At 43.3% G+C, this 26,009-nt stretch overlaps 1 protein-coding gene across 1 annotated transcript in view; it reads right to left on the bottom strand.

Moving 5' to 3' along the window:
* The window catches only part of MYH15 (myosin heavy chain 15), a 68,485-nt gene that overhangs the window by 11,609 nt on the left and 30,867 nt on the right, over positions 1–26,009 (bottom strand). Inside the window, exons 18-34 of the mRNA XM_090058019.1 lie at positions 24,524–24,588; positions 23,322–23,409; positions 22,984–23,101; positions 22,569–22,692; positions 21,534–21,670; positions 19,710–19,965; positions 18,963–19,205; positions 18,114–18,290; positions 17,445–17,590; positions 16,520–16,610; positions 14,213–14,602; positions 9,723–9,849; positions 7,473–7,591; positions 6,809–7,005; positions 6,130–6,479; positions 3,481–3,605; positions 194–309 (exon numbers count right to left, since the gene is read on the bottom strand). Of these exons, the coding sequence (XP_089914145.1) occupies positions 194–309; positions 3,481–3,605; positions 6,130–6,479; positions 6,809–7,005; positions 7,473–7,591; positions 9,723–9,849; positions 14,213–14,602; positions 16,520–16,610; positions 17,445–17,590; positions 18,114–18,290; positions 18,963–19,205; positions 19,710–19,965; positions 21,534–21,670; positions 22,569–22,692; positions 22,984–23,101; positions 23,322–23,409; positions 24,524–24,588 (2,869 nt within the window). The remainder of the gene's footprint in view (positions 1–193; positions 310–3,480; positions 3,606–6,129; positions 6,480–6,808; positions 7,006–7,472; positions 7,592–9,722; positions 9,850–14,212; positions 14,603–16,519; positions 16,611–17,444; positions 17,591–18,113; positions 18,291–18,962; positions 19,206–19,709; positions 19,966–21,533; positions 21,671–22,568; positions 22,693–22,983; positions 23,102–23,321; positions 23,410–24,523; positions 24,589–26,009) is intronic.

Raw genomic sequence — 26,009 nt, 5'->3', positions numbered from 1 at the left:
GAGAACAACATACTTGGTTTTTGGTTTTGCATGTCTCTGTGCTTCTTTCTTTAGCTACAGATGAGAATATCTGAATCACACAAGAAAATTCGGAAGATTTTCAGTTTGGTGACAGACACTGGCTTAAGCCCTGAAAGAGCATTGGGACTATTAAATTTACACACTACAAACCATCCTGGTGATGATATACAACCTTATGTTGTCCAGTTCCTCTTCCTTTTCTGCCAGTTTTCTTTCAAACTCTGCTTTAATTTGGGAAAGTTCAAGTTGAAAACGAACAGTTTTACTTTCTTCATGCTCCAAGGCTCCCTGAAATAGAATATCTAGAATCAGAGGGTTGAAAGGAACCTTAAGGGTCATCCAGTCCAACCCCCTGCACAAATGCAGGATGCACTATTCTATAACCATCCCAGATAAATGCTCATCCAGCTTCGTCTTGAACACCTCCCGTGAAGGAGAATTTAAATGGAACAAGAGTCTTCTGCCCAAGATCTCTCAGACCTCTTCAGAGTGATAAACCCTGAACAAAAATGGATGCCTAAACGCTGTCCTTTCCTTTCCCCATATATATGCGGAATCCCCTGAACTCCTTTATGATCATCGAGTACTTGTGCATCTACTTTAATCACTTACTTGGTAAAGTATCATGAGGAAAATAGCTATCATTTAATGCAACTCAGCAGCTGGAAACATAAGCAGTAGGGCTTTATGAAGCTTTGGTTCCCAATTTGATTTGGTAGAGATTTGGGCTGATTCGGTGGCCGAATCTCTGAATCCAAATCAAATTAGAGGACCTTTTAATTTCTCTGAATTGAATCAGAACCCGCCAAATTGATTTGGAGAGATTCAGTGATTTGGACATAGACACAGCTTTAAATGTTTTTCCTACATACCTCAAGGTAGCAGGCGGCCCATCACTGCTGTGATGCTGGGGCACATGAAGCTTCCCACAGGAGTGCAGGGGGCTACCCAGCATGCTTGGCAGCAGACCCGGAAGTGGACCAGAAGCACTTCCAGTCCACTTTCGAGTCCACCAGGGAGTGTGCTGTTGTTCCCCCCCTTCTCCCCCCAAACAGCTCCCCAGCTCAGTGACTGGTGCCTCCTGGGTCTGGTGGGGGACGGGACACCCGGGGTCCCCCTGCAGCCAATCACTGAGCCAGATAGGCATGGAGGGGGCCCAGCGTGCTCCACAGCTGACCCAGAAGTGGACCAGGGGTACTTCCAGTCCACTTCCAGGTCCACCGCTGAGCACGTGGAGGCCCCCCGCACTCCTGTGGGCTGCTCTATGTGCCCCAGCATTGCAGCAATCATAAGCTGTGCCTGCTACCTCAAGGTATGTAGAAAAAAACTTTTAAAGCTGTGTCTATATCCGAATTGCTCATTCTCCAAATCAGCATCGAATCTTCAGCTTTGGATTCGGCTAAATCGAATCAGGGACAGGGATCCAAATCAATTAAATCACTGTCCCTGATTCGGGCCGAATCTGAATCCGAATCGAATACGGCCCGCTTTGCACACCCCTAATAAGCAGCCACTTGGCCGCTTCAGACTACTTGGCCAGACAACTTGGCCAGACTGACTGCAGTTAAGGAACTGAAGTCTTTGGCAAGGTATACACAGTTTTTCCACCAGCATAAAAAGCAGTAGGTAGACAAGTTCTAAAACAATACTTGGGCATTAAAAAAGGAATGATGGAAATTCTCAGATCTGTATGACACAAATGAAGCTAGCATTAAAATTAAAATTAATTCTGTTTCATTAAAATACGAAGAAAGAACCAAAGGAGACTCTTTGGCAATGTTCTATTAGATCCCATTACCTTTGTGTTTTTTCCACCCATTGTTAGGAGATCTAACACAATACCTCCTCTTCAAACGCAAAGGCCTCAGACTAGTAGAACTCTCACGGAAATCAGTGACTGTGCTGACTTATTCCTGCCAAATAAGGGTTTAATGAGAGGGCTAGCTAGGTAAGGACCTGGCAGTGTTTTTGAGGGGGGCAGTGGTGAGTTGCACTATTGACAGATATCTATTTCAAAAGAAATGGTGTAAACAAAATGATATACAAAAAGAAGGAAAGATTTGCTTATCTATGAGCTCAGGGGATCATGCACCCTTTAGAGCAGTGGATGGCAGCCATGCACTGGAACAACCTGTCTCTGGTCTGACATTGGCTGGGTGGCTTCAGCACAGGGCTTTCCCCACACCTGCACCTTGGCCAGTCAGTTGGGAGCTGCAGCCACACCACCATGCTTTTTTCCAGCCCCCTACTCCATGGCTGGGGCACAGTGTAGCTCCAGCCAGTGGGGAAATGCACTACGTCTGGCAGCTGGAAGCTGTGTCCATGCAGCTGGTGTTTTTAGCCACACCTCACAGCTGTGGTGAGAACACAGTTGGAAGTTGCCCCAGTCTTAGCACACCAGCTTCCTGTTTAGCCCTGGTGCTGGCACAGGCAAAGCTCTCTAGTTTCATCAGTCAGATGCAATGACTCCACAGACTGGGTGTTGCCAACCCCTGCTTTAGTGTCATTTTACAAAATGCTCCACACTGACAATTCACAGGAATTGCAATAGCACACACAGGTACTGCAAATGTTAACGCGACAGCTAGACATTCCAATTTACAAGAGGAAAAAACCCTAAATTAAAAAAAATCCACTCTACATTTGACTTTTGATATAAGATATATCATCGCTTTGGGGTGTAACTTTTTACCTTTGTGCTTACTATGCTCTGCTTACAGCTTTATTGAATTTTAAGGAAGCATTCCATATAATTTATGAAAGTGATGTTTGCTCATTATACGCCCAAGAAATGATATATACTATTTAAAGAGATAAATATATATTCGGCACATATAATCACTCTCAGCAACTCAGAGCTGTGGAAAAAGGCATGCTTTTCCTTTGCTCTGATCTCAACACCTGTTTATTTGGCCGTGAAATCCCTGCTAAGTATAGAACATCCTGCAATACACAAAAAATTCACATATTTAAATGTATGAAGATAACAATAATTTCATTAACTATTATTTAGAGAAGGGGATATAAGATAATAACACAAAAAGTATCAAATCATATTGCCTGTGAAGGCTTGAGTTATCCCTCCACTGGACCAAAGCAGTCATGATGCACAAAAGCTCTGCAATGCGCTAAATGCTCAAGAAAGCTGCAAACTAGCCTTTTAAATAAACAACCAGAAACAGGTCAACAACTTCAGTTTTATAAAAGGACTACCAATTTTGGATGCCCTAATCTGAATTGAGATGGAAGGGCCTGATTTCTGAAAAATTAGACCCCTTGCAAGACATTTCAGTTTGGACACCTAAAATGATTAGAAATTTTAGATTGACAAGGGGTAGAGGAAGAAAAGTAGGAGATGCTTTTTAACACGTGATCTTTCTCATATTTACTGTCTTAACATAGAAGTTTGAAAGAGGAAGTAGAAAATCCCTTTCTCTTCCTTCAGCTCTTTCCCCTTACCTCAGCTTCTTCCAGGGCTAGCTGAACCTCTGACTTTTCTTGTTCAACCTGTTTCTTGATCTTCTCAATCTCATGAAGGCTCTTGTTTCCTTCACTAATCTGATTAGTCAGATCAGAAATTTCCTCTGAAATGGCAAGACAGAACAACTTAGGGACAAGAAAGAGTCCAGGAAACATATTAACATTGTACCACCTGGCCCAGAGAGTAGCTACAAAAATCTCCTTCTTAACTCTACAATTGACTTGTACAAGTTGTGCTAGTTTCATTGAAATCAGTTTAGTTACACTGATGCAATGTGTGTGTGTGTGTGTGTGTGTGTGTGAATCCTCTTATTACCTGTTTGAGACACTAACTCTTCTTGACCTATATGGAAAGAGTTTGTTGCGCTTGTGACACCAGCTAACCTAGGGTTTACTTTATGATCATCTGATCTCTTATTCCTTTAATTTTTTGTTCTTGTTTTAAACTTAACTCCAGTGGACAAACAATATATAGTATCAGTATATGATGATCTTCATCCGAGAGTGCTGAAGGAGCTGGCCAAAATCATTGTAGAACCCCTGGCAAAATCCTTCCGCAACTCGTAGCACTCTGGAGAAGACCCTGAGGACTGGAAGAGGGCTAATGTTGTGTCCATCCACAAGAAGGGCAGGAGGGAGGACCCAAGTAACTATAACCTAATCAACCTAATTTCCATCCTAGGGAAAATCCTAGAAAATTCATCAAGGAGTCTATCTGTGATACGCTTGCAGAAGGTAAGATTCTGAACGACAGCCAGCATGGCTTTGTCACGGGCAGGTCTTGTCTTACCAACCTCATCTCCTTCTATGACCAGGTAATTTGCAACCTGGACATGACAGAGCAGGTTGACATTATATACTTTGTCTTCCAAAAGGCTTTTGATCTCGTATCTCACAATGTCCTCTCAAGAAAATTAGAGGATTGTGGGCTTAACTCCAAGACAATCAGGTAGGTGAGAAACTGGCTGCAGGATAGGACCCAGAGAGTCATAGTGAATGGATCTGTGTCATCTGGTGAGAAGTGGACAGCAGTGTCCCACAGGGGTCCAGTGCTTTTCAACATCTATATTAACGATTTGGATGTGGGGGTGAAGAGCTCAGTGGCCAAGTTTGTGGATGACACCAAGTTATGGGGGAGCATGGTCACGCTTGAAAATAGGCTACAGATCCAGGTGGACCTAGACAGGCTAGCAAGTTGGGTGGATCAGAACCTGATGAAGTTCAATGTTGAGAAATATAAAGTTCTCCACCTCGGTATGAGGAACCCTCAACACACTTACAGGCTCGGCGGTACCAAACTGACTAGCACCATGAATGAAAGGGACCTGAGGGTAATAATAGACCACAGTATGAATATGAGCTGGCAGTGCAATGCTGTAGCCAGTAGGGCAAATAATACTCTGGCATGCATCAATTAGTGCATCTCCAGCAAAACCAAGGAGGTGATTCTTCCTCTCTACTCAGCACTGCTGAGACTGCAGCTGGAGTACTGTGTCCAGTTCTGGGCACCACACTTTAACAAGGACATGGACAAGCTTGAGAGAGTCCAGAGAAGAGCCACCCATATGGTCAGAGTCTTAAAAGGCAAGCCAGATGAGGAAAGGCTGAGGGATCTGGGACTCTTCAGCCTGAAGAGAAGAAGGCTGAGAGGGGACCTGGTAGCAGCTTACCACTACACTAGGGGAGTACATCAGGGGCTAGGTGAACAGCTGTTCACCAGGGCGCCCTTGGGGAAAACCAGGAGTAGTGGCCACAAACTCCTGGAAGACTGATTCAGGCTCAACATTAGGAAAAACTTATTCACAGTCAGGGTGTCCAGAATGTGGAATAAGCTCTCTCCAGAGGTGGTGCAATCATCTACCCTGGAAATCTTCGACTAGACAGTCACTTGGTAGGGTCACCTGACCCTCAGTTATCTTTCCTGCTAGGTGCAGGGAGCTGGGCCTGATGATCTTCTGAGGTCCCTTCCTGCCTTACAATCTATGTATCTATAAATCTATGGTAGAAACAAAAGAGCAGAAGATGAGCTATTAAAGTTGAAGGTCTGGTATGGTTTGTTAAACTACTCTTAATTTTGTAAAAAAAATTGTTAATTTTCTGATTACAGGGAACAAGGTAACCTCAGGGTATTGGCAAAGAGCTAGTAGATAAAAATCTAACAAACAGCTGGTCAATGGAGCAAGTGAAATTAATTATCTCTTGTCTGCTAGTGGAGACAACTAATTATCTCTTGTCTGCCATTGTTACACAGTGCATCGCAACTAGCACCAGTCCGCTTCTTTTCTAAACAGGCTCAGTAGCTGATCAATGACAGAAACAGTCTGACTGATGTCTTTACTCTCTAGAGAGAGATCCTGTTCCACAGTAGGATTAGGATACATTGGCCAGTCAGTGTAAGAGAGCCTGCACATCTACTGCCTCTGGTGTTTCTCTCTCTGTGGATGCATATTCATTCTCCAATGCTGGGAATGTAACTGTTTTTCACATCAGCACCATTTGTTTTAAAAATTGGATCCAGGGAAGGAAAATGGACTGGGTTAAAATGGAATGGGGTTAGTGATGGAAATAACACCATCCCTTTAACTGCTTCTCTCTAACCTACTGTCAGGTCCACTGTGCATGGCTTACCTTGGAGGTTCTTGTTTTCCCTTTTTACTGTCTCCAGGTGATCCAGTGTCTCTTCATAGGCATTCTTCAGCTTAAAGAGCTCTGTGCTGAGGCTGCGGGCTTCCTTCTGGGAAGCTTCAAGCTCTGCCTGTGACTCTTCATACTTCTGCTTCCAGTCACTGATGATCTTGTCAAAGCTGCGCTGTTTCTTGTCTAGGGCTGCTGCAGCGGAATTGGACTTTTCCAAGTCAATCATCATATCCTCCAGCTCATTCTGCAGCCTGTGCTTTGTCTTCTCCAGAGAAGAGCACTTGGCATTAGCTGCTTCAATTGCTTCTTCAGCTTCCTGCAGGCGAGCTGCGAGCTTTTTTCTAACAGGACAGGAGGAAAGTAGAACAACCGTGAAAAATAGCTCCCAAGTTGTTGAATAAGTTTGGTTCTTGATTGGCAGCATCCATTATTCATCTCCAACTTTTATTTAACCTTCCAGAAACTGCAGACACACACAAGTGCATGCAATGCTATTTAGCCACCATGAAAGTTTATGTCGTAAGAGGACTAAATTGCTGGTGTCTTCCATGTTGTCAGCTGAATGAAAGCTAAAAAGGGTACCTGTTATATATAATGCTAAAGAATTCTATAGAGCATAGTGTTCCCAGCTGAGTACAGGAGAAAGCCAACACTAACACAACACACTTACTTGGCATCTTCCAGTTCCTCTGTTCTTTGAATGGCATCAGTTTCATATTTTGTCCTCCATTGCGCTACTTCTGCATTTCCCTTTGACAGAGCTCGCTGAAGCTCTGCCTTGGCTTCTTGTTCCTCCTCAAACTGCTCCCGCAGGAGTTCACAGTCATGTCTGGCAGCTTGCACTGCATGAGCCAGGGCATTCTTAGACTGCAGGATCAAAAAGTTATGTCAATATATTAAGGAACCAAAAATTACCCTGGGCCCCATGACAGCCAAATAAACAGTTTCTAGCAATTCAAGCTAAGCTTTCAAGATCCCAGATAGTTCAGTTCCTTTTTTGCCTTTCCACATCTGGCCACAGCTAAGGAGAAAGGCACAATATCAGAACAACTATTGCCATGGCATTTCTAGTCCAAACACCACAAATGCCATGAGAAGGTCTGTTCTCAAAATGCTCTCTCTCTCCATGACTTGTACTGTTCAAATGCAGAAATTTCTATTTGTACAAGTATCAAAATATTTTGACTCAAACACCTGATTTCAGTTTTCCTCGAAGTTAAAAATCAATAGTGTTCTTCCATTCAGCTCAATGAATGGGTGTTCCAGCTGTCTCAGATTTGTTTGCTATAACCTGTAAAATATTCAAGGCTGACAGATAAGCAAATGAGTATTACCTTAGTCTCTTCTTCTAGCTGTCTTCTCAGTTCTTCAATCTGTTGAGTGAAGGATGTTTTCCCTCTGGAAAGTTGACTTATCAATGACTCTCTTTCTTCGAGCTGTCTTGCAAATTCACCTGCCAAGGGTTTTTAATCAGGTAAGATTGAAATATGTCCTGTTTCCCATTCATCAGCCCATTCCCATGGTCACATTTCACATTACATCTGCTCAAACCAACACAAGGAAAAAAACTGACAGTGAACATGGATGATCTTTTTTTAAAGGAAGCATCTGAGGAAGCCTTCTCAGATCTATATTAGAATAAAACCCCACAGAACCATTTTCCCCTAGATTCTCTTTCCTTTGATGAAGACAAATATGAGTGCTGTAATTTTAATGAATGATGCAAAAATCAAACTAAACTAGCCCCTCTCATACTAGCTTCTGGTGTGGCTAATGCTTTGTTTTCACACTTTTTAATGTTTTACATTGCACTTCTCTAGACCTTTCTTAACACTATTCCAAAGCACTTAAGAGCACCAGCTTTGCAATTTGCCTGAGGTAGGGTCAGGAAAATACATGGTGGATACTTTAGCAACCACCTGAAAGTGAATATAACTTCTTCTGGGATGAAAAACAGTAACTATTTATAGCCAATAAAACAACAGGAAAAGAAAAACGCTGTGTAGGTGAACACCCACAGGATTTCAGGGCAGCTGAATAAACACCATAGCTGGAAATTCATTGGAATGAAAAGTTCCACTCTTACAAAAAATGCCTTTCATCATAAATAAGGGAACTTCTACATGTGGTGATGTCACGATGTACACGTGACAAAAAATTCTCTTTGTGTGGCTTACTGTACTCGCATAAATTACACGTACATGAGTTTTGGGGTTTTTAAATGAGTTTGTATCATTGCAAATAAAACTACATCTTGATGTAGTTTAGTTTGTGATGTTGCAAACTTAGAACATTGCAGCCATTAGTCAGCTCACTCCCCAGCTGCGGGAGAGGCAGGCAGCCTCAGCTGCTTCTGCCTTCAGCAGGCTCCTGCAGCCGGCAGGATGCCTGGAGCCACCCAAGAATGGGCTGGTTTCCCCCCCAGGTAGTTCAGGGAGGCAGCATGAGGACAGCTGGGTGGCTGGCAGCCAGAGAAGGCAGCAGGGATGCTGCATGGGGCGTGGAACTGCCTGAGCAGGCTGCTACTTCCCTGAGCCCATCCAGGCTTCCACCACCTTGTGCACTGTCTCCGCCACCTTCTCTGGCTGCCAGCACACCCAGCTGGCCTTCTGCCACCTCCCCATGCTGTCCCAGGGGCAAACCAGACCATTCCCAGGCAGCCTCAGGCATCTTGCTGACTGCAGGAGCCTGCTGAAGGCAGAAGCAGCAAGCGGCCTGATCCATTTTCCACCCAGAGCCTGTCCACCTCTCCCATGGCTGGAGGACAGCTATCAGATTAATGGCACAGATTAATGGCCTCTGGCCACAGGAGAGGTGGTCAGGCTCTGCTGGAAATAAATAAACAATGAAATAAATGAAAAGGATTGTGCCCCTTGCCACTTCTGCCTTTAGAAGGAGCCTGCAGCCACCAGGACAATACTCACAGTTTCAATTTAGGGGTCATAGAATGCAACCCTAAGGACAAAAATCCATCACATGGATTTCTTCCTGAAGCAATGATGCCTAAACAATATGCCAGATTATAGCATTTCATACTGGTAACAGCGGCACCTACAGACTCAGCCACCACCTCCAGTAACATCTGAAGTTAGTGTATTGCTTGTCAGTGTTCTCAGTACAAATACTTGCCCAGCCACAGCCTGACCCTGTTTTGTTCATGAGACTTGATGATAGTGCAGCATGTGAATAGCATGGTAATTGACTGCTTTATTTTAAAAGAGGAGTTACAACAGAGAATTTAAGATGAGAAAGCATCAGACAATGGAAAGTTGCAGGTCTACAGCATGCACAACCCAGCCCATCTTCCTGCAGATGTAATCCTTACACCATTTCCCTATACATCATGATAGGGAATGCCTTCCTGAACTAAGACAGCTGAGTTATGTTTCACATGAACTTCTTCCCATTCACAATGGTACATTTGTGTGGATTCCTGCATCTTAAGATTCTGAAGAGAGCTGAACTCTGTAGTATTTATCGATGTCAGGACTTTGCAGTCAGCCAGCACTTTTATCTGTGCAAGAGCATATCATTGGGTGTTGTTTTCTATTCTCTCTAAGATTTAATGCTGAACATTGACCTACCATTCTCAGTCTGCAGCTTTGCTTTTTGGGTAGTGAGGTCATTCACAAGACGGGTCATTTCATCCAGCTTAGCCTTTGTCTCATTCAAGTGGTCTTCGTACGTGCGACAAAGCTTCTCTGCATTTGTCTGATGGAAAATTGGAGGAAAAAAGATATACAAAGCTGCAGGCCTCATAGCCTGCTATATAATCATTTTGTTTCCCAATTAAAACAGGTCATCTGGTCACTAAGACTATTCTGACCTTGACATTAACACTATTTAAAGCCTGGCCTGTTGGATTTTGTAAGAAATGGTGTAGGCTTCAACACAAAGCCTCTGTACAAGGAGTTTGAGTGAGAATGCTTCAATTGTATTTTGTTTGCATTATACTTCTAAGCAAGTTTGCCTACTAATATTTTTATGCTGTTTGCCAGAAAATCCATAATACATTATAGTTTGCTTGAGTACAATGTAAATGAAGACTTCAGGGGTTGGCTCAGATTCTACACTACAGCAACAAGGCAGAGATGGAGATAGGACTAGCTTCCCGGATTGGGGACAATAAGAAGTCCTTCTTCACATACATAGGGGGTAAAAAGAGGGTCCCGGGTAATGTGGGGCCCCTGCAGGACACGATGGGCAACTTAGTCATCACGCCAGATGACAAAGCTAACATATTTAACGATTTCTTTGCCTCTGTCTTCCTAAGTAGGGACCAGTTCAGCCACCTCCCTGCTGGGCCCCCCTCGGGCCCCGGGAGAGACACGCCTGGGCCAGGGGTTAGCGAGGAGTTAGTTAGGGTACTTCTGGAGAGGCTGGACGTGTTCAAGTCCGCTGGTCCGGACGATCTTCACCCTAGGGTTCTACAGGAACTGGCCGAGGTCATTGCGGGACCCCTGGCGCGGCTCTATGAGCACTCGTGGTGCTCTGGCGAGGTGCCGGAGGACTGGAAGAGGGCCAATGTGGTCCCTATCTTCAAAAAGGGAAAAAAAGAGGACCCGGGAAATTACAGGCCAGTTAGTCTTACCTCAATCCCGGGTAAGCTCTTTGAAAAAATTATCCTGGCACACATCCAGGAGGGCCTTGCGGGGGAATGCATGCTCAGGGGCAACCAACATGGGTTCATCAGTGGCAGGTCTTGTCAGACCAACCTGGTGGCCTTTTACGATCAGGTCACCAAATCATTAGACGCAGGGGTTGCTGTGGATGTAGTCTTTCTGGACTTCCGGAAGGCTTTCGACACTGTCTCTCACCCTGTCCTCATCAAAAAGCTGGGAGACTGTGGTGTCGATGCCCACACGGTCAAATGGGTCGCCAACTGGTTGGAGGGCCGCACCCAGAGGGTGGTAGTGGATGGGTTCTTCTCGACCTGGAAGGACGTGGGCAGTGGGGTTCCGCAGGGCTCGGTCCTCGGGCCCGCACTGTTCAACATCTTCATCAGTGACTTGGATGACGGGGTAGAAAGCAACCTGTTCAAGTTTGCTGATGACACTAAGATGTGGGGGGATGTGGGTGCACTAGAAGGGTGCAATAGGCTACAAGCTGACCTTGACAGGTTGCAACGGTGGGCGGATGAGAATAGGACGGGGTTTAACACTGATAAGTGCAAGGTGTTGCACATGGGGAGGAAGAACCGTCACCACACTTACAGGTTGGGGAACTCCCCTCTTGCCAGCACGGAGACGGAAAAGGATCTTGGAGTCGTCATTGACTCCACGATGAACATGGGCCGGCAGTGTGGGGAGGCAGTCAAGAAGGCCAACCGTACCCTGTCATGCATCCACAGATGCATCTCGAGCAGGTCCAGGGAGGTGATCCTCCCCCTCTATGCGGCACTGGTCAGGCCGCAGCTGGAGTACTGCGTCCAGTTCTGGGCGCCACACTTCAAGAGGGACGTGGACGATATGGAAAGAGTTCAGAGGAGGGCCACTCGTATGATCAGGGGTCAGCAGGGCAGGCCTTATGAGGAGAGGCTACGGGACCTGAACCTGTTTAGCCTCCACAAGAGAAGGTTAAGGGGGGACCTTGTGGCCTGCTACAAACTGGTCAGGGGGGATCAGCGGGTATTGGGGGAGTCCCTGTTCCCCCGTGCGCTGCCAGGAGTGACCAGGAATAACGGTCACAAGCTGGCGGAGGGTAAGTTTAGATTAGATATTAGGAGGCGCTACTTCACAGTCAGGGCGGCTAGGGCCTGGAACCGGCTTCCAGGGGAAGTGGTGCAGGCTCCTAGCCTGGGGATTTTTAAAAGGAAGTTAGATAAGCACCTTGCCGGGGTCATCTGACCCCAGTGCTCTTTCCTGCCAAGGCAGGGGGTCGGACTAGATGATCTACCTAGGTCCCTTCCGACTCTAGCTACTATGATACTATGATACTAACTCAGGGAGAATGATCACCCACAGATTTTTTTAAAATCAACAATAATGTTTGTAAAAGGAGAGAGGGCACCTTGTTCCCACAACGTTTCTGAATCCAGGAATCTCAAAGGAGTTTGCAAAGGAGATTATCTCTCACTACTTGCCTTTTACACTTGGGGTAACTGAGGCAGAAAGAGGGGATATGATTTGTCCAAAATCATATAGCAGCAGGCTGCTGGCAAAGGCAAAACACAAGTCTCTGACTCCCAGACCTGTGCTTTACCCAATCAGCAACACTGCCTCCATCTCTGTTATTCTTTTATTTAATGACATCCTGCATTCACTGCAATAGAAAGATCCTGCAATGACTTCAGCAGGTAACACACACCTGCAAAATTTAAATATACATTTCTTAAAACCTCCTAATTGCTAGGTGGGGGGAAATTATTCCCAATGAAGACTACTTTACGCAGTCTGCTCTGCATGCCATTTAGCATGAATTAAGTTTGATGGAAGCTTTCTGAAACTCATAATGTTGAAAACATGCCTTCCCTATTCTGCCTTTTAAGAGCTGCTGAAAGATACTAAAATTTACCACCAGGAGATTAAATCCACGGTTTATCTATAGCATGTAATCACTCAAGCTGTGACAGTTTGAGTTCCCTGCTGATGTGCCTCAACACTGTGACCTAATGGGATTTCCATGTGAGGTGAGGGGATGGTTCAGTCTCCACGACCCTTCAAGCCCAGGGGTGTCTGCTAAGTGGGGAGAGATTCTTCACCCTTTGGGATGAGCAAGATGGGCTGAGACTGTGTGTGTCCATGGTAGCACTTTCTAACTGTGGGGTCTGTCGGATCTCCTCTTCCTTCATGGAAGGAAGGAAGGTCTGTCGGATCTCCTCTTTTGGAGGCAACTTGGATTGCTTACAGGTCCCTCAATATGTCCCATAACACTTATAACTCTGCATTAAGGCAATAATTATAATCAATTTTCATACTCCAAAGATTCAGCCTGTTGCCTGTCAGGCTCAGGAATGTAATTTTCTGGAATGCATAATTGGCAAGCTGTTTTCTTTTCTCTTCCCCATATCTGCCTCTTCTTTTGAAGCCTCGGGGACTTGCCACACTTGGAGACTGGACAATGAGAAGGTAGATTCAGTGCTCTGAAGCAGAACGGAGAATCTTCTCTCCGGGAAGCCCGGGTGGTTGTTTTTTGTTTGTTTGTTTTCTGCCTTTAACTGCAGCAATCATTTAAGCTCTCCCCATTAGTTCCCTTCCATTGCAGGGGCCCTAGGCACCAATAGCTTCCCAGTCTCTTGTGTTTTGTCTGTGCCACCTAGTTTGGTTGCCTGAGAACTGAAATGCCTTAGTCCATCTGAACTCCTTGGATTCAACATAGGATAGAAACTGAATGGTTTTGGGCACGTAGAGGTCAGCTCAAATCACCTGGTGGCCCTTGCACTCTGACTAGGGGTCTACCTAACTCAAAAAGGCAGCTGGCCAATTTTGCAGGGAAATCCCTGGACCAGCCACCATATTCATAGGCTGATTGATTGCCTCCCAATAACTCTGATTAGCTGAGGGGCCTCAGTGGCTGTGAGAGCTCTCCATCATGTGGCCCTGTCCCTCACTGCTGATTGGTGGCAAGAGGTAGGGCCATGTGTCAGGCATCCCTCTCAGCCAATCAGCAGTGAGGAGTGGGGGTGGGGGTGGCAGCTATCACAGGCTGCCCTGCATGTGGGCAGGCCCCCTTTCTCTCCCTGCCCCCAATGGGCTGCACAGCCAGGCCACAGTGCCATGAGGACTGCTGGCTCCCAGTGGGGAGCCAGCATTTTATTTTCAGTAAGTTTTCTTTTTTTTGTTTGGTGGATTTCATGCACATTGCCTGCTTTTGTGAGAAATGACCAATTTTGAGATTTCCATTAAATCTGTCCCTATCTATGAAATAACAGTGATTTTTTAGGTAAGTGCACACAGCTATTAGGGACTGATAATGACTGGTTATCACCAACCCAGGAGAGGTTGAAGCTGGTGACCTAGTTGCTAAAGCCTCTGGACCCCCTCCTCCACCATCTGAAACCTTCCTCTGTCTCCCTCTGGAAACCTTAAAACAACTCCCATATGAACTGTCAGTGAGGAAGTCTGATAGAGCCTACTTTTCCCTTGACCATCTGCTCCATGTTGGATGATAGGTCGTCCACCTCCAGCTTCAGCTCACTCTTCTCTTTCTCCAATTTCTGTTTGACCCGCTGTAGGTTGTCCAGATGTTCCCCCAGCTCTGCCATGCTGTCTGCATGCTTTTTCCTTAGGGTGGCAGCTGTGGCCTCGTAATGCAGAGTGGCCTCCTCAAGGTCCCGCCGCAGTTTCAGAAACTCTGCCTCTCGTTTCTTGTTCATCTCCAGCTGGACAGCAGTGGCTCCCCCAGCCTCCTCTAGCCGTTCACTCAGTTCCTCCAGCTCTCGAGCCAGTTCTGATCTCTGTTTCTCCACCTTGGCTCGAGCAGCTCGTTCTGCTTCCAGCTCCTCTTCTAGCTCCTCTATACGAGCCTATCAAACAAGGACACACTGGTGTATATTAACATTGTTTACCTCAGTACTAACTGCCCTCAAATGTTTTCAGTACTTTACACACATCCACATGTCAGCCTGACATGGCACATATTATCATCTATGTCTAGATCTAGCTTTTTTCCGCTATTTTCCAGAAAATACAGTACGCAATGGATTTAGACAGACAGGGAGCCACTTGCCCAGGAATTTACCCAGTAAAGGCATTAAATAAGTGTCACTTATCTCCTACTAAAACAGTTAAATTCTTTCTCTTCAAACATTAGTTCAAGATATATAGGTAGGGACCTACTTAATTTGGAGTTTCACAGATTTCACGGAAACCGCAAAATCTGGGATTGTCCACAGAATCAACAAAAAAACCCTTAAAAATAAAATTTTGGCTCCCCAGTTGAAGCCAGTGGTCCTTGCTGCTGGGAGGGGAATACACTGGCTGGTGGGGTGGCACCAAGGACACTAGACAAGGTGGCAGCTCCCCCCTTGTCCCTTCTCCCCTTGCTGGAGCCTGTCTGCCAATCAGGGCCAAGGGGCAGGGCCACATGAAGAGCACCCAGCAATCAAGATAGTGGCTGGCCCCTTGTGCCCCCCAGGGCCTCTCTGTCAGTGAGCGCCATGGGGTGGGCCCACCTCCAAATGACTGCAGAATTAGAACTTTACACCGCAATCCACCTGCAAAATTTGGTAAGTCACCCTGCGATTTAGGTAGACTAAAGACAGGTCAGAAATAAGAAAAATAATGTATATGTCCATGTAATGGACTGTTCAACTACTGTTCAAGAAAGCTTTAAGAGGTTCTTTTTCCCCTGAATTTAATAGTCATGTTGTTGCAAGGTCTTCAACCTCTGTAGGGAGAATAAGAGATGGAGATCAGGAACAACTGGTAGCAAATGTATGTGAATAATGGATTTTTTTTTCAATTCAGTGGCCAAACTTGAAAAAAAGGACTTCCATGCAGATTTTCTTGTGTTGACTAAAATATCTCAGGTTCAGTTTATTGAATTTCCCCTGCCATTCCTTTTCCTTTTAAACAGAGTCTGTTTTGAGACTGAGCTTGGATTTCTCTTTGGTGCAAACTTTGCACTGAAATTAAGTCAAATTCACTACCTATCTTTGTTTAGAAAATATATTATTTGCCAGAAAAAAGCCAACAAAGCTCTACATGACAGGTTTTTTGTGAAAGTATATAACTCAAGTTTTTCAAGTCAGATTCACACTGGGATTCTTTAATTTACAGTCTTCTGGCCCCCAGGTTCCATCATTTTGTTCTCCTGCACCCATGCTCAGACTTATTTCCCTCTTAATCAACATTTTCTTGCCCTTCATGAATCTCCATGGTGTGAACCTCTCTAGTTAAACCTGTGATTCTCTGTTCCCTTTGCTTGAGGATGGGGTTCCATGCCTGGGTTCGTCTTGCCAGAAAATGGAAAATCCCTTCCTCTACACTTAAGAAATGAACTCCTGAGCTCTTGGAGTGGCTTCTCAGTTGGTTCAGTCTCCTCTTTTGTGGCCCACACTTCAGGGGAAACCATGAGCGTTTGAGATCGGCCAGGTCCCTTTACTTTCTCTGTCCAATATATCCAGAGGAGAAGTTGGGACATAGACTTCCCAGCTGCTACCTTCATTTTCTAGGCTTTCCTACTCCTCTCTGGGGATCAATTCTGACTTCAGACACATGGATATCATAAGCTATTAAACCATAAATATTTCTGAGGACAAGACTAGGCCTGCAAAGCCCAAAATAGGCTTGCAGATAGTGGATGACGTAAAAATTTAAGTGTAAATCACAAAAAAAATACTTGGTTGGCCAGTACCAAACTCAGAAGCCAAGTGCTTCACTTAATTGAAGTATAGCAATTATGATTTGTGAAAAGAAGTACTTTTCACTGGGGAGCTTACCTGAAGCTCCTTTATCTTCTTCTGGAGTTGTACCACTAAAGCTTGCTCATCCTCTATCTTGGAACTCAGTTGATTAACTTCAAAGTCTTTCCTGTTAAGGCAAGGAAATTCCTGTGAAAATTTATCCTAGAAGTTCAAGCAAAGTTTGACTAAAGCAATTTTTTTCTGTCAGTCTCTAGATAAAGTCTTGGGAGCAAATGTGAAAACCAAATTCAACTGGAAATAAGCAAGAAGATGTAATACTGCACAGGTGCAACAGTCTTCTCTCTAAGCAACCTTGTTCAAGCTAAGGCCCTGCAGGTACTCCTGTTGTATTACAGTACTATGCTCAAAGCTCCTTAATGCTACACACTTCTGTCTTGATTGAATTTTAATTTCAACCAAGTTTAAAAACAACCAAGAAAAAAGTACTATGCTGTGTGCTATATACAGTAGATGAGAACATTTTACTATTATTATTCATAAATGATATATCGTGAGCCTGCCAACCCATGGAATAGCTTTCTGTAAACAAGGACATGCAAGAGAATGATGGACTAGCTTCACATTGACTGCCTTCGACTCCTCATTTACATCTGAGATAAAGGGAAAGCCTTTGGCACAAGGTTTGAACTCATGTCTCTGAAACTAGAGCACAATGCTTTAACCACTTTGCCACTACCCTGCCTTTGAAAATTCGTTGAGATACAACACCTTTTCAAATTCAAAGGAAAAAAGTATATTTAGCAAGGTTCAGGCATTCAGTGCTGCTGAGTGCTAGAAATTATTCTGTCCATATGCAGCATTGTATCACATATCAGGTACAGTTTCCTCTGAAATAGCATTGGTATGAGCCACTCCCATGGGGAGATGCTTGACTTGATGGATCTGAAAGGACAAACCCCATGCTTCTGTGCTGTTTTGTACAGTATAAATGGTTCCTTACTTCTTTAGCTTTTCTTCCAGCTGCAGCTTATCATTCTCCAAATCCATGACACTCTCTTGGGTCAGTTTCAGATCTCCTTCCAGTTTACGTTTGGCCCTTTCCAGATCCATCCTCACCTTTTTCTCCTGTTCAAGTGAGCCCTCCAGCTATAGGAACAATAAACCAGTGATGCAATATGTCTAAAGGCGTCAACACCATTCCAACCTCCAGTTTTGTATTAAACATTAACAAAGCCTGAAGCAGAAAAGTTCTTCTGCAACTGTCTGATTTTATGCTTGTCCTTCCTAGCTTCAGGGAGAACTTGAAGCTTCAGGCTTCCAGGACAATTCAGGCTGTGATAATATGGTACAAGGACCTCTCTAGGTTTCTTCTTTGTGAAGGCATCATGGTAGCCTCTTCTTCACAAAGGTTAGTATGACTAAAGGACAATTACATTGCAATAAAAATTAAACAGATGTCTTCATCATTGTTGCCTTCCTTTCAAATATTCAACTATAGAGGAACATTATTATAGTATTGCTTGCATTAGATACCTTATATTGGGACTTCCATTTGTACATCCTAGATGAGCATTTACAAAAAACCACAACACATTTCAGAGTTTCCCACTTTCAAAAAAGTTATAAGTAAACACATCAGCATAGGAAATGAAGAGAAGAACAAACGTACATCATCCACCTGCTGCTCCAGTTTCAGTTTAATTTTGCTCAGTGTATTGACCTTGTCCTCCTCTGCCTGTAGGTCATCCAGAGCTTGCTGGTGAGCTTCTTGCAAAGATTTCTTCTCTTTAGTGAGTTTGCTGATGGACTCATCAAGAGCTGCCATTTCTTCTGTCAGATTTTTGACCTGTGAGGTTAAAGAAATGCAACAGCAGTTACAGATGTGCTTGTACATCTTTTCAGCAGAGATAACTGTACACTGGCCAGAAAGAACTACCTAGACTATATATGTACACTGCTGCCTGGCCATTAGAAAGATGGAGTAAAAAGGGAGTTCATTCAATGTTTGACTCATCGATTGAAACTGCCAACAAGGTAGCTAATTAGTTCCAATTCTTGCTTTGCCTTCATTATGAGGACATCTGCAAAACACACACTGTTTGGAGACTGAATATGGTCAAGGGGACAGTTGCTTAATATGAAAGGCTAATAAGAAATTGCTACTAATCAAAACAGGCACCATTCTTAGTAGCACAGAAAATATATCCATGAGTAGTCCTAGGCCTCAGGAAATACATTTAAGGGGCACAACTAATGTGAAATTTAGCTACTAATGGCAACACAACTCACATGGGTAAAGGGAGACTCAGAATCAACCTAAAACTGTTGTCTTTCACAAAGCACTTAGCTATGCACTTTATACTCTATACGTTATACTCTAGTCTTGTAGTTTGGCCTGCTTTTAAGTTGCTTAATACTTAATACAGAGTGTTAACTTGCAGAACTCTAGTAACACTCACTGTAAAGTAGCCTACTTATCAATCCTTTATGGAGCGGTATGGTGTATTTCTAATGGTACCTTATTTTCAGTAGCATGTTTCTCTTTCTCTACTTTAGCTAGAGTTATTTCAAGGTCATCAATATCTTTCTTCAGTTCAGAGCACTCATCTTCTAGTTTTCTCTTCTTTGACGTCAGTTCAGAGTTCATTTCCTCCTCATCTTCCACTCTCTCTGTCAGCTCTTTGACTTTTGCCTCCAGCTGGATCTTGGATTTAATCAGCAAGTCACATCGTTCTTCTGCATCTGATAGAGTATCTTGTTCCTGGTGTAGTACAAGAAGATGATCACAGTGTGTAGGAGCAGTCATCTTTATTCTTTACTATTTGTCTCCCATCCCTTTATGGATCCTCAACCACACATTAGTATGTAGGTCAGAGAAGTATAATCAAAAAGGCTATGGGAATAGGTAAATATGGACTTTCTGAAGGAGCCTGTTCTTTCTTTCCACTTACGTTAAAGACAAGAATTCTGAAAAAACCAGGGGGAATAAGATGAGGCCTACAATGTTGGACACATCTATTTGCACATACAAATTGGTAAACTACTATCCACATCTAATTATGCTGGACATTGCTATTACCAGGAACTATACTTTTAAAACTGTTTCAAAGATTATGACCTACATCCTTAAACATGAGTTTATATTCATGGTAAGAATGTTAACCTACTTTCCTAACAAGAACAGCAGCTTAATTTAAAACCATCTGTATAAATAACATGGTTGTAAGTTGTCATGTTTGAAAGAACATCAAGTGCACCCACTCACAGACTGCAACTGAAGGAGCAAGTCATTCTTCTCCTGAACCAGAGACACTTGCTTTTCTTCAAGTTCCTTCCTCCTGGCTTCTGATTTTTCCAAGGCCTCCTTTAGCTTCAAGAACTCTTCCTTCATGTTGGCCATTTCCTTTTCAGTTTCTGCAGACTTCAGGAGTGGCTTGATTTTAAAGAACAGCTTCATCCAAGGCCAGTTCTTCACAGCCATGAAAGCTCTAATGTTCCACTGGATCACAAGGAGTGCATCCCTGGTTTAACAAATGAAAAACTCAGCCTCAGTTGAGAGAGAGAGAATTCTTTTTTAGGCCATCCTTGAGTCGGTTCTGCCTTTGTGGTCTGAATAGCATTAGGAACTTGCAGTGGGTTGTGCAAAAAATGTGTTCTTTATATTTTGACCTTCAGAGATACTGACCAGCTTCATCTCTGATTAAAATCTGAATTCATGCGTAACTAACGTGCAACAATTGCTATTTTGTACTGGATACCCACAAAAATTACACTTTAACACCCTTATCTTACATCCCATTAAAAGCTTACGTGCTGTTAAGGTTTAAGTACTACTGGGCATGTCTACACAAGCATTAATATGCTTTTCCTAATGTACATTAAATTTAGTACCTCCAACGTCAGGTATTAAATTAATGCAGGTCATCAATGTACAGTAGCACAAGTGCACACTTTTTAGGTGACACTTAATGCACAGTAGCCTATTTTACTGTACATTAGCATAATGACATCTTTTTTATGTGCTACTTTAATGCACAGTAAAATAAGGTACCACATATTAAAGTGCATGTGTAGATGTGCCCACTAGACATGTCTGCATGTACTATTAATTTGAAGTAGGCTTATTGCGCAGTAAAAATACTGTGCAGTAAGCCTATCTGGGAGCATGTCTACACATGCTCCCAATAGGAGCAGCCCAGTACAGGCTCCCACTGAATGCTAGCCCAGGGGCTGGCAGGGAGCATGGGACTGGTCCTCATGGTCTTGGGGCCAGAAGAGCTCTGCTGGCTACAGCAGCAGCTGTCCCCTGGCCCTGTACACTTTGGGAGGGGTCCTGATGTGCACGGGACCAGAAGATAGCAGCTGCTATTGCTGCTGCAGAGCTTTCCTGCACTGTGCACATGGGGACAAGCCATATGCCCAGCAGGACTTCTCCCCACAGCCTGGAACTGGCCAGAACCTGCTCCAGAAGCAGGACAGTTCCCAGCCAGCCCCAACCTGCATAGGGAAATCTCTGTGCAGTCTGGATCTGGCTGGGACCTGCCCCAGAAGTGGGACAGTTCCTGGCTGGCTTTGGGATACGTGGAAATCTCTGCATGCAGGCCAGAGATGGCTGGGACCTGCCCCAGAATGGGACAGTTCCTGGCCAGCTCCAGGGAGCTCCCAGATCCTAGCATTGTTCAGCTCCCAGCTCCTGTGGGGAGCAAGTTGCTGAGCAGCACTGGGATGGGGGGGGGGGCGGGGAAGAGAGCTATCCCGTCCCAGTGCTGCTTGGCTCCCAACTCCTGAGGGGAGCTGGGAGCTGAATAGTGCTAGGACCGGGGGAGTTCCCCATCCCCTGTGGCCCCCTAGTGTAGGGGGTGACTGGGAGCAAATGTACCCCCAGCCACTATCTACACATGTGCAGTATCTACTGTGCAGTTAGTTTACTACCTGTATTTATGGGTAGTAACTAACTGTGCAGTAGACTAATCTATTGCGGAGTAAAGCATCTTGTGTAGACATAATCACTAAAAGCTTAATGGTCCTATTTAGTCATCAATGAGGCAGCAGTGGCATGGTCTCCCAGATTTAAGGGAACAATCCATACCTTCGCTCCACCATCTTCTGGAACTCGGCTCTCATTAGCTTGCCACGTGCTCTTGCCTGGATCATTGTTAGGATCTTTGCTAGTCTCTCGTCCCTCATCTCTTCAAGATGACCCAGGAGCCCAGCCTTAAAGAATACCTAAAATATAGACAGGTGCCACTTAGGAGCAATCAGAGAATAATTCCATCCTCAAGAAACATGGATTGATGAAAATTAGTTTTTATATTGGCAGTTATGATAAAGCTTAAACAGGTAAAGGTGCTATACTTATTGGTCAATTTCTGCAGCAGAAATGAATAGATAGTTAGGAAGCATTTGGTTCTAGGTTAGGGAGCTGTGTTGATCCATTATGATGCCCCAACCATTTTTCAAAGTTTTAATGTGTTTGTTTTTTTTCTTTGCCTATTTCAAATGATAGATACATTAGTGTGGCCTATGTTACAAAACTGTTATATATTTGTAAATTTTCTCACTTTTAAAAATTGTAACCAGGCATAATAAAATGGGAATAAAGTCACGTGGTACCAGGCATGACCATTGTTAGTCTCATGAGCCTTGTCTACAAAAAATTCTTCCTCTATTGATGAAAATGGACTGAATTGGATCAATTTAACTGGAAGTATAGACAGGACAGGACAAAACTGTGTTTGGTGCCATTTCACAAAGTGAAGCTGACCCCTTCTTATTTAAGTAAGGCAAATGAATAGTAATGAACATTCTGTCTACACCGGCAGTAGAACTGCTAATGGCACTGGATGAGCTCATCCTGTTAGTGCTCAGTATTGTTGCTCCAATAGTAAAAACTACATGGGCATTGGAACATTTCCTCTTGACATATAAAACAAAAATCTATAATTTGTTTTCTGAAAATTACTAAAATTAATTATTACAAATTATTAAAACTATGGCTAACAGATCACTTGTTCCAAACTCACTTAAGCTGTTAGCTGTAAGCCCTCACTGAGGGCTGCATGTTGGATTCTTTTAGTCCAGACACTATTTTTGTAAAAGGAACTGCATGGTCTTTTCTGGTTACCTTAGTGTGTCCAAAACGATACTGATTATGATCGATATCTAAAGAACTCAGCAGCTTCTCAGAAGCTTTTCTGCTATCTACAAACTTATCCTCAGGAATTGCAGCTGGATTCAGAATGCGATATCTATTAATAAATAAAAGGGGATGAGAAAGTTAAGAATGCCAAGATTCTGGGCAAAATTCCACTCTCATTAAGCCTACAATAAATCTAGAATAACTTCAGGGAAGCCAATTCAGTGTTTTCTGTTTACTAACACAAAGGAGAGCAGAACAATTCACTTGAGATCAAACAGAACTGAAAAGAAACTTAAATAAAAGAGAAAAGGAAAGGACTGCTGTGGCTCATTTTTACTGGGAAGGAATGGAGCGCAAACAGAAATGCAAAACTTGTGTTCAGAGGTCGATTCTGCTTTACCTTTGTTTAAAGTCAGCATAAAGCACTCTGTTTGGAAACCCCTTACGGCAAATACGGATTCCTTCCAGCACACCATTACAGCGAAGCTGATGCAGGACAAGAAAAGCATCTATTGCACCTAAAAAGGTTAAAAAAAACAACTAAATGAAATTAGATCCTTTTCATGAGGATTTAACTTTCAGTTAGTCCAATACGGGAGCAGATTAGGGAGTCACGTCTTGAATGGGCAACCTGCGTAGTGACTAATAAAATAGCATTTAAATTCAATACCAGTAGAAATAAACAATTGAGAGCAGACAACAGTACTGAAATACATACAAATAAAAGGCTTTCTGTACCTGGAGTTTTAGTTTCATTGGGGATAATACATCGCACAAAGTGAGGAGCTGTAGATCTCAGGTTAGTCATCAATTTATTTAAATTTTCCTACAACGAGTATAATAAAAACAAAAGTTAGCTAAATCAATAGAAAGCCAAGCATTGTAGCATGTGCATATGTGAATACTAACACTACAGAACACATATAATCTAATAAGTAGAAAATAAAACTGATTAGAAGTAGAATGTCATATTATCACTGTAGCGTATTCAGACTGAATGGTTTTGATATACCAATTTATGCAAAGGATGTCCTTACACTGCTAGAGGTGGGACAATGCAAGTTGAGCAGCTAGATGTCCTCGGCATCTTGGAAAAGGTGCTTCTTTATCAACTGATAATCAAAAGCTTCAGGCTTTAGAAATTTGTCCCTTCTATCGTCACACTTCTTTGCTATGTTTACATTGGCAAAAATATCACTTGGTTCTCTAGTGATGTCATCCCATTGTCAAAAGATAGCAGCAAGATTTGGTAACTCAGTGATATCTGCAGTATTGAGGGGTGGGGAAGAGATTGCAGGAAGAGGAGACTCAAGGCTTATATATATTTCAATTTCCTCTGTTGTCACCCAGGTGGCATTGCACTGCTGGTAAATTATAGGAGTTTTTTTGCCAATGAAAACATGACTTTCCATTAAGCCTCTACAAAAAGGGGATTTCAATTGTAATGGGACAACAGTTGCAGAAAATAAGTTTTAAGTTCCAATACCCAGGAAAAGCACATTGTGTATTTTACTTTAGTGTTCCATAAACATTCCACATATTATTCCGATTATATATAGTATGTTAATCTAATAAGGAACAAGAAACAATATCAGGCAATGAGCTCCAAATTGCAAACAAACAATGCCTTTGAAATACCTCATAGAGTAAACAAACAAAAAAAACCCTACAAAAGACTGAATAATATGATCAAAACAATTGAAAAACACTTGATATCAAAAAAACAGAAAACGAGGAATTTGTTTATTAAATAATTCGTTATTTTTTTCACTTAACCCTGGTTAACACCCAAGCCAGAACAGAACTGAGACATTTGACTTCAGTTTCCTTTGATCTACAAAAGCACTTTAGGAACCTTTTTTTAATGCTGTGACTCTGCATAGCTGAAATGTCAAAAAATCAAGTAACAAGTGATATGTTTGTAAAGAATTGAAAATTACTTTGTGTAATGATGACACTGTTTGGAAGGAAGCACCTTTCTTGCGTTTCTTTTCACCACTCTGATCTAAAAAAAAATAAAGAAGTGAAATACATAAACAATTGAACCAGGTATTCAGGTGGGCCTTCTGGTTAGCCAAGTGGTATACTGAAACTTCCCAAACCAGTATTATTATAAAGTCAGTAATATTATTTATAGAGGTGTAACTACCAAGGTGTGTGCCCTTAGCGACTGTAGCAGCAGCTGGGCTGACTGTAGCAGCAGCAAGGGCCAGCTAGGCGGTAGTGACAGCAGCAGCTGCTGTTTCTGTGCCCCCTCTCAGTAGGCATCTGGGGCTAGTGCCCTGGTCATTCCATCCTCATTATGCGACTAGATGTTTAATGCGTTGGGAGTCACATGATAGGTACACTCTCCATCTTGGTTTTCATCCAAGATCTTAGCAAACATGCCACATTATGCTTCAGGGAGACTGAAGCCAGGCCAGCAGCATTTGTTTACGGATCATAGGACTCAGAAGAGGCCTTAATGGTCACATTTTTCTTTGATTTGAGGTCATATGGCTTTGAATCTTAAATGAAAATTCAGGGAATGCAGTGTCCACTTCATCCAAACCCGGACTGGAGTTGTACTGTGCTCCTCAGGATATATTTGCTACCTTTAAATACACAACAATTACTTTTGCCTATCTAAACTTGGAAGATTAGGTCACCCGTAGGAGGACTGGCATTTGGATGACCTGTCAAGAGCAGTCTGAATAAAAGGAAGTGAAGAACACACTGTATTTGATGTAAAAAATGTCCACCCATGTTCAAAATGACTGTGATGAGATTGGCTATTCCTTTTTCCTGGCCCTGGGTGAAGGACAAAGAAGCACTTCTGGGAATGATGCTCCATGTTACCAAGGCAAACACACACTCTATTACTCGCAACACTTTGCCTGTGGCAGTCTTTTTCATGTTGTTATTCTGCTCCATCAGTAATTCACATTACAAAGCCTGCTGTCTACCTACTGGCTTCAGAAGTGGCTTTATGATTCATGACAACTACAACTGTATAAATGAGATTACTACTAAATAAGATGTAACTGATTGTGACTTCAAGACATAACAGCAATATCTCTGTAATGAGTCCAGTTCTTCTGACTCAACATGAGTTTTACAGAAACATGTGGTGTGCTACCTCCTGGTGGGAATGATTCCGATCACTCCCATCATGTGGTGTGCCACCTCCCAAATAAAACAGCTGAGTAAGAACAAGGGAGCTAAGTACTCCCTTGGGCAAGTTAGAAGTCTTTGCAATAAAACCTGTTATTAGAAGGCTTCCTTCCACTACTTAAGCAGAGTTGGCAGCTTTAGAGAAACACTGGTCTGGTATTTTCCAGTTTGCCTAACCCTAGTCAAATAAAAACACTCTGAATGGAAGAGCTTCAATTATCACAGAAAGTACGGCTTCCTAAATGCTAAGTTGCTTGTTTAGTTTAGATTCTA

Source organism: Crocodylus siamensis, chromosome 1 (genome assembly GCF_052110815.1).
Source record: "Crocodylus siamensis isolate JL-2025a chromosome 1, ASM5211081v1, whole genome shotgun sequence".
Lineage (NCBI taxonomy): Eukaryota > Metazoa > Chordata > Crocodylia > Crocodylidae > Crocodylus > Crocodylus siamensis.
Note: the sequence above shows the minus strand (reverse complement) of the source record. Positions and strands in the feature narration are given on the sequence as shown.